The 13,376-nt window shown below is 33.8% G+C and overlaps 1 protein-coding gene across 16 annotated transcripts in view; it reads right to left on the bottom strand.

Annotated features, from left to right (window-relative positions):
• Window positions 1-429: 429 nt before the first annotated feature.
• CCDC91 (coiled-coil domain containing 91) overlaps window positions 430-13,376 on the bottom strand; it is a 173,153-nt gene continuing 160,206 nt past the window's right edge. For all 16 annotated transcript variants that reach the window (XM_072040849.1, XM_027456901.3, XM_072040854.1 and 13 more), the window contains 2 exons: window positions 8,224-11,549; window positions 430-3,260 (listed from right to left, as the gene is read on the bottom strand). In XM_072040849.1, the coding sequence (XP_071896950.1) occupies window positions 11,427-11,549 (123 nt within the window). In that variant the 3' untranslated portion in view covers window positions 430-3,260; window positions 8,224-11,426. The remainder of the gene's footprint in view (window positions 3,261-8,223; window positions 11,550-13,376) is intronic.

Genomic DNA, 13,376 nt, shown 5'->3' on the forward strand with positions numbered 1-13,376 from the left:
TCAGGAAGTTGGACTTGATGATCTTTGTAGGTCCCTTCCAACTGAACTACTCTGTTCTGTTCTTTTGTTCTATTCTATTCTATGATTGGACCACACATGCATGCAAAATTCACATGAATTAGAATTTTTATGCCAGTCCAGAGTCTTATCTGGAAATTGTGAAGACACACCTTTTCCAAGGGAAACTAAAAACCTAATTGTTCTAAACAAGTATATCTAGTATATTTTATTTCCCTGTAAGATCACAAATGATGCTGGGCCATTTTCTCCATCCACCTCCTGATACTGCCATGCTTCTTCTTTTGGAAAACCCACAGCAGCAGAAATTTTTGACATGGCAATAAATTGACAAGGTATGGTACAGCAATTTACTAATTTGCAATGTCTTATGTGTCAAATATTTTAAGGTTGGAAAAAAGAGCCTCCATACTTAATAAACAACTTAGTTTTATTTCAGTATTAAACCACTATTTATTTATTACACTAAATGGGAACTTCTTATAACTTCATTGGATCATTACTTTTCCATGATCTGAGTTCTCACAAAGGGGAATGATAAGAACCATTCATTTTATACTAGTTTCCAGTTAAGTGACAGACATTGTATACACTATGCTTTTAAATACTGTTTGAGTGGGTCAAAGTCCATTGTATTGTCTTTGCTTTATTTAACATTTACAAGATCCATAATAATGCAATTGTAATATTTTCATCTTGCTGTGAACCTCTGATTCACCATTTTTATTTATGTTCTTTATTTTTAATTTAATTTAGATGTATTTACAGGATACATCTAGGATAGTCAACAGGGGATATAATTACTTTCTTTCCTCATTGTTACCAAGTTCTTCTCTAGTTATTGCCAGTCATATTTAAAATAAAATTGCGAAGATTCTAATCACAGATGTTGCAAATATATGTTTTGATTGTATCTGCACATTGTTACTATGTTAATTTTGTATTAAAATGATGTAAAACTTAGCCTTTATAATGTTTTTTTTTTTTTTTCTTTTTTTTTTTTTTTCCTTTATACAGGATGATCAACATAATTTTGACACAGTGAGCACAGTTGTTGGTTTCCATACTTTTGTCTTATCTGTCCAAGCTGCCTAGAAGCCTGTCAGTTTGGTATGTAATAAGCCAAATAATGTGAGAGAGATTAATTTGGGTTCTGCATGACTTTATGCACTGTGGCAGACAGTCAATGGGAACTAGTGAGAACTATATACTCTCTTTAAACGCAGAGGCTACTGCTCTAGTGATTGAGCAAGTAACACAGAGGCATCAGAAGCAGTCTACCAATTCAGATTGCATTGGGATTTACAGTTCCAAATACCAGATTAAGTCCCTCTGTTTTCTAGCATGTCCCACAGTGGTAACATTTGTTCAAGGAAGGAGATAGATCTTTTTGATCCTGAATAATCTTAATGGAAAATGTTTATCAAGAGGTTAGAGTTTATATAACATAGGAAAACTTGACAGAACAGCATGATGCTTTTTCTCATTTGTAGCAGAAGACTGCAGGATTACAAATGAAGCCAACATTAGTGCAAAGTCAACCTGAAATCTAACCCCAAACCTTCACCCTGGGAGGAAATTGAAGTTATGACTATGTAACTGAGGTTAACAGCAAGATGGGTGAAGCAGGGCAGAAGGGTAACACACTTCTTCATGTGAACCACTGATCCATCCTACCTAGGGCTGTTCCTCTGGTGATTTGATCAGAGATTATATAATAATGGATGTTTTCCTTAACACCTCATCTCCTAGGATCATCTCCTAGGATCTCATAAAGGGTGCGTGTGCGTGTGTGTGTGTGTGTGTGTGTGTGTGAAGACTTCCTAGCACCTGCATTTACAGTGCAGAGCTTAGAAATAAGAATGTTAAGAATGTTAAGAGTTCAAAACTATAAGGCATGTTAAAAAGAATAATAATTTAGTATTAAAAGATAACTGAAGATGAACACTTTATGACTATCTGAAACATCTAAAAACATCTGAAGATCTTGGAATACTTAATTGGAATACTTAATGTCTGAATATTTAGGATTTTATAGCAATATCAAGCAATTACATATATAGGCATGAATATATTGGCCCTCTAATGAGAAACATTAGAAAGTAGTCAAGTCCTAAAACATGTAAAAAGAGCTGTATTCATCAGCTCTGTACCAAACCAGAGCCTAAACAAAATGATACAATACTGTTTCTGTAGGATACGTTGATATTGGCTGTGACCAAAGCTTGGCAGCAATGATGGCAACTAGCACTTAGCTCATCTGCTGATACATGTTTATACCTTGTTAACAATCTGCTACCACTTTGTAGCAACAGAGGACAATATGGCATGGGAAAATATGAAAGGAGAACTGGATTATATAGGCATTGAATCTGCCTATGCAAAGGTGAGCAAAGGCCTTTGTTTTTCTTATTCTCATGGGTTAGGTGAGAACTGATCCATAGGACTTCCATAAAGAACAGAATGAGTTTACTTCATTACCTCCTCTGTGTGAACCTTGAAGTGGTTGTGGATGGGGAATCCTTTTTGCTGTTTTTAACAGGTAGTTGTTTCACATGCTTTGGAGGTAATCAAATTTGATTTGAAATGAAACAAATGTCTATCTTAAAGAGGATGATGAAAACCATTCTTCTGAGTAATTCTGTCTCATCCTTCAATCTTAAGTGCTAAGGACACTGGACTCTTGATTAAAGCCACAGTTAGATAAAAAGAATAACTTTCATTAAAACAATACTGAAAATCTTGTGCTAGCTATCTCCTTTTTTATGCAGAGACATATCAACAGTTTTCACTGATGCAACAGAAAATAATATTCAAGATCTTATAACATAGTCATTTTCTTTTCAGTACAGTAGTGTAAGTGTCTGTGATATAATCCATAACAGGCAGCTACGTACAGTTTGAGACTAACTTGCCAATGCACTAGCAGAGCGTCTCAGGAAACCATTCTGGGCACAAGATGTTCTGTCACTATGACAGTGAGGTAACATGTTTTCCTCCAAGACTCAGAACACATTGTCATTATTACAAGTAGAGGAGATCTCCCCCAAAACGTTGAGCAGGCTGACACATTAGGTGAGAGAAATTGGAAGGAAGAGATCTTTGGAGATGGATGCACCATATTCCCAACTGGGCTGCAGCCTGGAATGCTTTTTGGTGTCTATTTCATTGTCAGACAGTCCTTTCTGAATGTGGTATTTCTGATGTTCCCTCAAAGCTTCATTGCCAAGAAGGCTAGATATCTGTAAGAAATAAAGATTAAAATTCTAGCTTCACTGAACATTCTCTTTCAATTCAAGAAGAACAAAATTTCATCCAAATCCATGATATGATGATAACAACAGAATGGTGCACGGATAATTTCCTTTTTAGTTTCTGCCCTAAGGTTTCTGCATGAGATGGTGTTACTCACTTCACTAATAACACTGACGGTGAGACAAAATAAAATATAGCTCACTCTACCTAAACTCTTCTGTCTCTAAATGATTAAATTGAGAGTGAAATTCAATAACAAACTTATTTGATTTGCAAGTCACCAAAGAATACATCTGGTTTTGCTGATTTCTGGAAACTTTAATTGTATATATTTTTCTGATCACTATAGAAACCTTTCCTGATGAACAGCCTTTCTTAATAAAAAAAAGCAAATGTGCCACCCCAATTTTGTCTGTTTTAAAGGCAAACAGACAAAACATCTCACTAAGCTCAACAACAAAAAGTCTAGAAAGTGTGAAACAGTTCTCACTATAATGTACAAAATCTATTTTAATCTTGTTAATTGACATTTCTGAACTTTGTTCTGGAGACAGCAGAAGTGAAATCATTCATGACACCAATAGTATATACAGAACATAAATAACTTTTATCCAACTTCCAGCTTGATTTCTTGAAGCTTAACCAACAGGAAAAATATAATTAAAATACCTCATTGGTCTAGACTACTGCAATATATGATTGCTTTGTGAAAACCAACATGCATTTCTGGATGCTTATGCATTAGAATAGGTATTAACAATTGGCTCAAAATATCTAATAAACCAACCAACCTCTTGGGTCCTTCTTAAATACACTTGTCATCACTTCCTTGAACTCATTTGTTCTTTAAGAATGCCTGAGAATGTGCTGAAGAAAAAACATCTTGAAAACTAGGTAGACACATTGTAACCATGATATTTGTATTATATATTGATGACATCAAATTAAATGCAATTTAATTCTGATCCCACAATCCGTTATTTGTATTCTTCCGAGTAGTCTTGTCATTCATGAACTGTGTAGCTACCAGTCTTTTGCTGACATTTTCCGTTGTTGTCTTGAGCTAATACGCTTGTTGCTTTTTTTTTTTTTTTTTTTTTATTCCAATATCTGTAGCAAGTTCAACTTAAAAAGTATTTCATCTGAGAGAGACCTAAACACATTCCCCAAAAGATGAATAGATGATATATAAACTTTTAACACAATGTCTGGATTTCTTTCCATTTTATTTGGCAGACATTTAAAGACTTCTCTGTTGTTTATATAATTTTGTTTTTAATATTAGCATAACAACTGAACAAGAGTATGTTCATCATCCTGATACAGTTGTATGCCCAGAAAGCACCATTCCTCCAAAACATTCTGTTTAGGAATCCCTCTTGACATTTCTCAGACTAACATGACTAACATATTTGAATCTCTACATGTCAGCATTGAAATGCTTTTAAGTTTCACAAAGTTTTTTTTTTTTTTTTTTTTTTTTTTTTTAATGTTGTTTTGAAGTACAGGTTCTCATCTAGTATCATTTTCTAAGAGATGAGATCTCCTGGTTAAAATGGCAAGTCCTGACAGAAACTGCTCAGGTGGCTTGGGAACCACATAGGTTCTTCACTGAACGAGTGGTCGCACACTGGAACAGGCTCCCCAGGGACGCAGACATGGCATTGCCTGTTGGAGTTTAAGAAGCATTTGGACTGTGCACTTAGTCATATGGTCTGAATTTTTGGGTAGACCTGTGTGGAACCAGGAGGTGGACTCAATGATCCTTATGGATCCCTTCCATCTCAGGATATTCTATGATTCTATGAATCTATGATTCTATGATTCACTCTTCAAACTGCACAGGAAAAACATGAATCTTCTTTTTTTTTTTTTTCTTCATTTTCTTGAATACATCTGAGTTTTCCTCAGTATCAAAAGAGTATGCAGAATATACATTCCACATAGCTTACAGCTGCTCATTTTGTTCCATCATCATGTTCATAAACATTTATGAAAACACTGCTTCTTTTGACCTGTTTGCAGAAATGTGTGACAAATACACACACACACACACACACACACACACACTAATAATAATAATAATAAAAAAGACACCAGTTGAAAAATTGCATACAGTCAGGTTTCTGAAATAATTATGCTTTCCAATGTCAATGTTGTTGTTTCAAACAGACCAAATGGAGTTTTATTGACTTCAGGCACAGCACCTGCTGAAATCCTTGGCCACTGACACTCCAGGACAGATTTGGACCTATTCTAGCAATAATACATAAATGAAAGCAAGATGCTCTCATTTATATGACTTCTTGACCCTGACAAAATTATTAAGACTCATCCTGGTTCAACTGAGATTTTTATCAAAAAAACATGTAGCTGTATACTTGTTACATTTGTAGGAGATACAGCATTTCAGAATGTCCCCATTTTCTCTGCCAAGTAAAAATAGTAATAATAGAGATATATAACAAATAGCAGCACCTTACCTTTACCTTCATGTTTTCTACTCATGCTACAATACCTTGATTTATGTCTTTGTGATAGGGACTTTGTTGATATACCTCAGCATGTTTTTTTTGGTAGGCTTTTTAGTAGGGAATACGAGAGTATTCTAGCTAGTATGCTATTAGTTCTGAAGTACCAAGGGAGAAACAACCTATTTCAATAAGAATATGGAGACATATTCTTCTTAGTAGTATTACAGTAAAAATAAGATGCACCCGCTCACCAAAGTCTCATCTGGCAGCTCCTCTTCCTCACTGTGAGCAGAACAAATACTGACATTTTCCTCAAAGAATCAGTCATGAAATGCGCTCTTGAAACGACTTCTCAGTATGTTTCCAGACCCACACAGACCCATTCCAGACCCTAAAGCTGTTTGCATAATATTCATTGCAGATGCAAAAAATATGAAGAAGGACGATATTCCAAGCTGGAAATAGCAAACAGCAGAATTCTTGCTGAATTCCTGGGAGCCAAAACTTCACTATCACTCTCTAAATATGTAATCTATGATCAAAATAAAAAAAAGTGGGATGTTTAAATAATTGAATTTTTAAAATTATTGCCACAGAAATAGAGACTGGCCACGTACCATGGTGACCAGTTATTCTTCAGAAAATTTATGTAGAAAGATTGATGTGAAGTCTCAAGTGATGCCCTAATATGGTGGTAGTACAGGAACTGAAACATCCTTAAAAGTTCACTTGGCAAAAACAATTCTGTTTCTAGTTTGGCTAAAGGGCCAAAATAAGCCCTTACAATGATAGGAGTACCACTGTAATGTAGAGGGGATCCATGAAGCTTATTTTTAAATCCAGAGAGGTGCAAATCCCTATGACTCTTGTGAGAAGAGAAAATATTTTAATTTAAAGAAAGAGAATGAATATCGATGACTTGCCATCTGATGGTGATCTTTGTCCACTGATACAGATTTATTACCAGATATGAAAAAAGACAAATTCATAACTTTTTTCGATAATTGTATTTTTATGATAATGTGTATTAATAAAATTTTATTAATACACTAATACACTTTTTTTTTTTTTTTTTTTTTTTTTTTTTTTTTTTTTTCCCAGCATTTCCTGTCAAATTGTTTAGAAATACCACTGGAAAAAAGTAGAAGGCCCTGGGTGTTAATTCAGTAATACCTTCTTTGTCTATCCATCTTTTGTCTACCCATGCTGGACAATGGAAAGCATCTGAAAAATGTTGGTTTTGTAACTCTGAAATGCAAAGAATTAAAGCCAACATAAACAAATGTGAATCTCTGACGCATATTAAAATAGTTGAAATTACACAATAAAATCCCAGTATCACATCTATTACAGGAAATGATTGTCCTGAAAGGTGATAGAAAAAATTTAAAACACACATTGTACAAAAAATGAGATCAAAAGAAAAAAAGAATCACATTTATTTTGTGTTACTAGATACTGTGCTGCCACCAGCACCTACAGTGCTTACCACCTTCAGAAGATTACTATAAGCCTTTATAATAAATATAATCATAGTAATGCCTCCCTTAGATATGTAATCATCATAACCTACCATGAGTGTCTGTTGTAAATGGTGTAAAGTAAGATTGACCTTATGTTCCTCATACAACAGAGCCTGATGAGGGCATTTTTATCTACTCTATCACCATGGCGAGTGAACTGCTTAGGTAATGTCTACACATTTCAGTCCTTTCCTTCAGCTAACAAGGCAAATACTTTCAAAGGCAAATACAAACCCTGAGCAGCTCAGCAACTCTGTCAGTTTCTCCATTAAGTTCAACTGCCCAAGTATGACCCTGATTCAGAAGCATTATTACTAATTTTATGTGGGGTTTAAAATAATTAAACTGTTCATAAGCTATACTAGCAGGTAGGTGATTGATTCTTGAATCCTTAGAACAATATTTTTTGACAGATCACAGGAAATGAAAACATTCGCTTAGACTGTTTCTGAAAGCATATAAATATTTATGGCCCAAATTATACCCATGTAAAAAGTGTTTTCCAGACCAATGTTTCTCTGGCACTTTTAAAATTCTTTGATAAAGGAATGACATAGATGTTATAAACTCTTTCTAGACAATATTCAGAATGGCCATTAAACATTTTTCAAAACAATCTTTTCCACAACTTTGTCACTCCTGCATCAAAACTTACAGTATGTAAACTAGTTAAAGCAAATTATGTATTTCAGGTAGATCAGTGTAGGTTGCAATACAGATAGGGACAGAAAGATGTAAATGACTATTAGACTATGCTTTAACAGCTACCCATCTGGTATCAAGACAGGTAACTGGCTGGTAGCTAGATTGGGTATACTTGCACTACAGACTTTCAAAGCTTATTTTACATTTACACCAAGTCCATTTGTTACTGCATTGACACTATACACAATCCGAAAGTGAGTATAAATTACATGTGTTCACTTGAACAATTTCTAATCAGTGGCTATTACCTGTTAGGAAACAAGATGAAATCTCTCCATCCAAGGGAAGGGTAAAGTTTTGCAATCCCAAATATGTGCACATAAATCCACAGTGGACGAGTGGAAGAGTCTAGTGTGCTATAAGGGAGCTTCAGTGTGAATAGGAATTAGGCCCTTTAAGGTCATGTCTATGTGGATAATTTCAGACAGTCAGGAATTAACATTGCCATTTACTGAGCTGGCAGGACATGAGGCAACTTTTGACCAAAAGCCAATGTAAAGATGCACAAAAATCTTAAAACACTAATGCAATCTCAGCCTCAAATAACTGCTTTTTCTTTGTTCAGCCATGCTATGATATAGTGAAGGAATGTAATGCTTAGACAAATAACATTTTTATTTAACAAAGTTTTTCCTAGAGCAAGGCAAAACTTCAAATACTTTCTCACCTCAGTTATTGATAGTATACAAAGATGCATGGAAATAGATTTCTTCTTTGCTAATGACTGATCTAGAATTCTGTCATTGAAGCAGACAGGGAACCAAAAGAAACATACAGAAATACAAGAAGAATGTGTAGGACAGTATGATACCACAATACTCATTACTAACATTAAATTATTGTTTAGACATCCCACTGTTCTGATCTTTTCTGCTCTAGGTCATCAGATGAAAGTGATGAAATACAATGAGCCTGACTGATGCTAATGAAAGATATCATTATGTAAACTGGATCTATTATTATCTTTCAGGTAGCTTTTAATATACACAATTGATTAAGTCATATGTTTATGTTACAACATTTATAGCTCATTTCTAATATAAAGCATATAGTCATATACATATATATATTATGTATGTTATATGAGCTTTTGGTGTTCTAGACTGCAGACTCATGAGTTTGAATGTTTTAGTTTTGTGTTTGTTATGTCTAAGGATTAGTTCTAGGGCTTCTTGTGTCTCCCATTACATATCAGTCTTGTCAAAATTATTATGTTATCATGAATATAAAGAATACTGATATTTCATTATAGAAGTGAAAAATTGCATTAAATGCCATGCTTCAGTGGCAAAGTTCTACCCTGTAGGCTTTCAAACTTACTATTTTCTCTTAAATTCCATTATTTAGTTCATCATAAATAAATTTATTTATATAATAAAATAAAAAAATGTTGTGATGTCACCTGCCATGAGCTAGACTTTGTAAACTTCTCCCTGACTTCTGTCTTCCAAAATTTCCACAAACTACTGATGATAGGCAGACATGATTAGGCAGAAATAATGAAAACTAAAAATAATCTCTAAGGCTTTGGATGTGATGTGGAGAAGATGGAGTTTATTGCATATTGCAAAGCTTGCAAACTATATAACTCTTCTTCTGCTGGATATCTGAATTTCTGCTCTGAGACTTGTGGTTTTGAATGTAATCCAAGCTCCCAGTCTGATTTCATATGTCTGTGGTCTAATTCTGCAATTTTGTTCACAGGGTAGAGAGAAAACCTAATGGACTAAAACTGTCAAAAGAAAAAAAACAAACAAACAAACAAAAAAAACCCACCCTACAGTTCTCTGTGGTAATCACAATATTCAAGAGCTGAGATGAACACATGATGTTATACTGGGGAAGACACACCATAGCTGCCAGTGAAATCTTACTGACTCGCCATAAATTTCTTCTTCTCCATAATCATGCACTGTGGAAATGCAACAAAACTCTTCCACAGTAAAACTGACGACAAGGAGAGATGGTCAAAACAAAATGAAACAAATCTCTCATTACCTTATAATTTGTTTATTTCACCTAGGTAAATAAGATTAGACTCAGCACTAAAGTAGCTTTTGGTCTGTCAGATGAAAAGGTCAGTCAAGAAATATCAACAAGATTCAGGATTTTCATATATTTGGAGGAAGAGATCATCACTTAGTAAAAAGTGCATTATTTACCTTTTCAGTAAATCTCTGCAGTCATACAGAAGACAAAAACTATGGTTTAATTACAAAAATTAAGCACAGAAAAAAAAAAAAAAAGGAAACACTCTGCAATACATATTTTATACTGTCAAATACATAGGAAACTATTTGGAGTTTCTTTATTGCTATAAGAAAGCGATTTATGAAAAGTGACTGCCAGTGGAAAAAAACAACCAAACAAAAAAATCACAACCACCACAGAATACCTAGAACTACACTAAAAAATGTCCATGAGTCCCCACTGAATCACAAACTCAGCATTAGAAGTACCATTTTCTGTTTATTTATATTCAGTATTATAACAGTATTTTTATTTTCCTTTATTTCATTCAGAACTCTTTTAACTAAGGATACAAATCTACAAACAAAAGAGTGTAGGCACAGAATTTGATCTGAAGGCCACTAAACACATGTCAGTGGGCAGTATTTCTACTTCCTTCAATGGGTTTGAAAAGGGCATCTGAGTTCAGCATTCTGCACTCCTTATACTGTCAGAAATTCCACTGAGGCAGTGCAATATCAGTCTCCACATAATTACATACATCTTCTTCCTGAAACTGAGGTCAGTCTCTTTAATTGTACTTTCATGAGAAAATGAATTTTGGAATCAGACTAGCTTTGTAGAACAGAAATAAAAATACATACTATACATTGGTTACAGCAGTGTTCTACACTAACAAATTGCACTGTTTAGTTTTTAAACTTTTCTATTACTCGAGCTGGAGTTTATGAATGTCTGAAGAAATGACTGTCAAAACTTATGTTTCAGTACTGATTCTTCTATTACACATCTAAAGTAATGAGAAGTGATAGCTTCTCATGAGAAGTGAGCTTCTCAGGCTCACTCGAGGCAATGCACTTGGGCATATACTTGAGAAATACAGATGGACATGTACCTATATTTAACTGTTTTTCTCCATTTCTATAAGTACAAAAATAATAATCAATTACATCACAACATGATACCACCTTTAAACCAGGCATAACAGAAATTTTTTCATCATTGCTGCCATTACCTAGAACTTCAGTCATGGGCTAATAGAAACCACAATGATATATATATATATTTTTTTCACTCTGATAATAGTAGTCAAAAAAAAAAAAATAAGAAAAAGAAACCACAGATACTTCTATCAAGTATAGTTTCAGATCAATCTTGAACCAGGGATACAATTTCAAATGATTAGTAGGAGACATTTATTATTTGCTTGACCAAGATTTGCAGCTTCACAAATAACACTGTACCAGTGGTACAGCAAATGTCAGTCTCTCTTTTCCTCTGTAGTTGTGGGATCTTCATTTAATAAAATGCTTAACTGTTTCTGTGCACATGAGAGGAAAAGTTCCAAACTAGACAGATTCCTCTGACGAACAACTTGATCAAGCTGTTGAGATAAGAAAAGAAAGAAAGAATAAGAGAACCTAGAAATAAATTTAGGGATTAATCAGCAAAAATTCAACCATATTCATTAATAAAAATTCAACAACCAAATTCAACAACCGCTACAAAACAAAGCAGTCTTTTGTACATACTATTTAGTAACATTTTCACAAGGTATTTTTGTCTCTCCAAAATAAAATGTACATTAGGTCTAAAAGAAATTGCCAACAGCTATCAAATCCTAAATGATAAGAAGTTTGAGAAACCTTAACAGCCTAATTGCCACAGTAGACAAATCCTCATAGCATCTTTTAAAATTGCTTTTATTAAAAGATACTGCTTCTATTGTAAAATAAATGCTACATATTGCTGCTTATTCAAAAAATTCAAAGTCTACTTTTAATTAGAATAGCAACATGTTTAAATAGTTACCAAAGAAATATTTTCTGCCTACTTTGTTTATTCCAACTTTTTTTTTTTTTTAATCCTATACTGTCAGACAAACACAAACTATATACTTACTTTCAGTACAGAAAATTCTCCTTTCTTTCCCTCCAAAAAAGATAATAACACAATGACAAGATTTGCTGGATTACATGCAAATTAGATAGGTATATGGTTTAACAAAAGGTATTTGAATTTGCTAAATAGTGTAACAATAGTAAATAAAATGCACAGCAGGATTCTATTTGGCTGAATTTTACAGTTCAAATATAAAATGAATAATATTGAAACTGCTCAATGTTTTCTGCATGACTATGCTTTAGTTGGCTACAAATTTAACTAAATACTTATACAGTACTGACACAGGGTGAGACTAAAATGTAGTGGTATAAAGCTTTGTACTCACATTTTTAATTATAGCTTTCAATAAAAACTCAGATTCTATGGTATCTTTCCACATGTACACACAGGCAGCTCATTACTTGGCAGTTCAGTTAGTTGTATGAATGGACATTTTGTTTTGTAACAGAAATCCACTTTTTAAAATTAATAAGACTATAAGGCAAAGTTAGCAAACTTAGTTAAGGCAAACTTCCTGCTTCGTTTTGAAAATGTCTTTATGACATAGCTACAGCAGTGTGACTGAATATACAAAGGAAAACATTGTTATGACCCTGTGCTTTGCTTCTCTTTATGCTACTCTGAAATGCAAAACCAGGCTCAAGTACTTTGAATATTTTAGTGTTATCTTTTAGTAATGATGAATGTGTCAATTCCACTCACAAACACCTATTTTCTAGAAGCCACACAATGATAAAACTCTTGTTTAGTAATATACATCTGCTTGTATATATATATATTTTATTTCTAGTCCTACAAATTTCCAGCTGTTGTGCAAATTTTTGCATCTCTTAGACTGATGTGAACCTAACCCACTGATTTATGATGATCTTACCACTTTCCTCCTCTCTGCAAATATATATTTCCTCCTCTATGCAAAATATAAAGAACATTTTGCATGGAGAAGCTTGTAGATGTTTTTGTGCTTGTGACCTATATTTCTTTGGGAATGGGTAGATATAGTCCAATTCACATAGAATCATGTTATGTCTTAAGAAAGAACATGGGAAACCTATTTCTCTCAACATATTACATCATCAAATTCTATTATTTATTGTAGATATATCAGTTGGACAAGCTTAGCATGAAAGTGACTTTCAAATGTCTTCCTTTTATGGCATATTAAATCATCTGTATCCTTTTAGATAAGAGTTCTTTATTAAGCTTTGACCAGGAGCTTTGGCTCCTCCATTTTCTTTTCTTGCAGTCTTTCCCTGCAGATTCTGCTTTAAAGAGATCAAAGTAGCTCACCCAATGTATGTTCTGA

The sequence above is a fragment of the Anas platyrhynchos genome, chromosome 1, assembly GCF_047663525.1.
Source record: "Anas platyrhynchos isolate ZD024472 breed Pekin duck chromosome 1, IASCAAS_PekinDuck_T2T, whole genome shotgun sequence".
Lineage (NCBI taxonomy): Eukaryota > Metazoa > Chordata > Aves > Anseriformes > Anatidae > Anas > Anas platyrhynchos.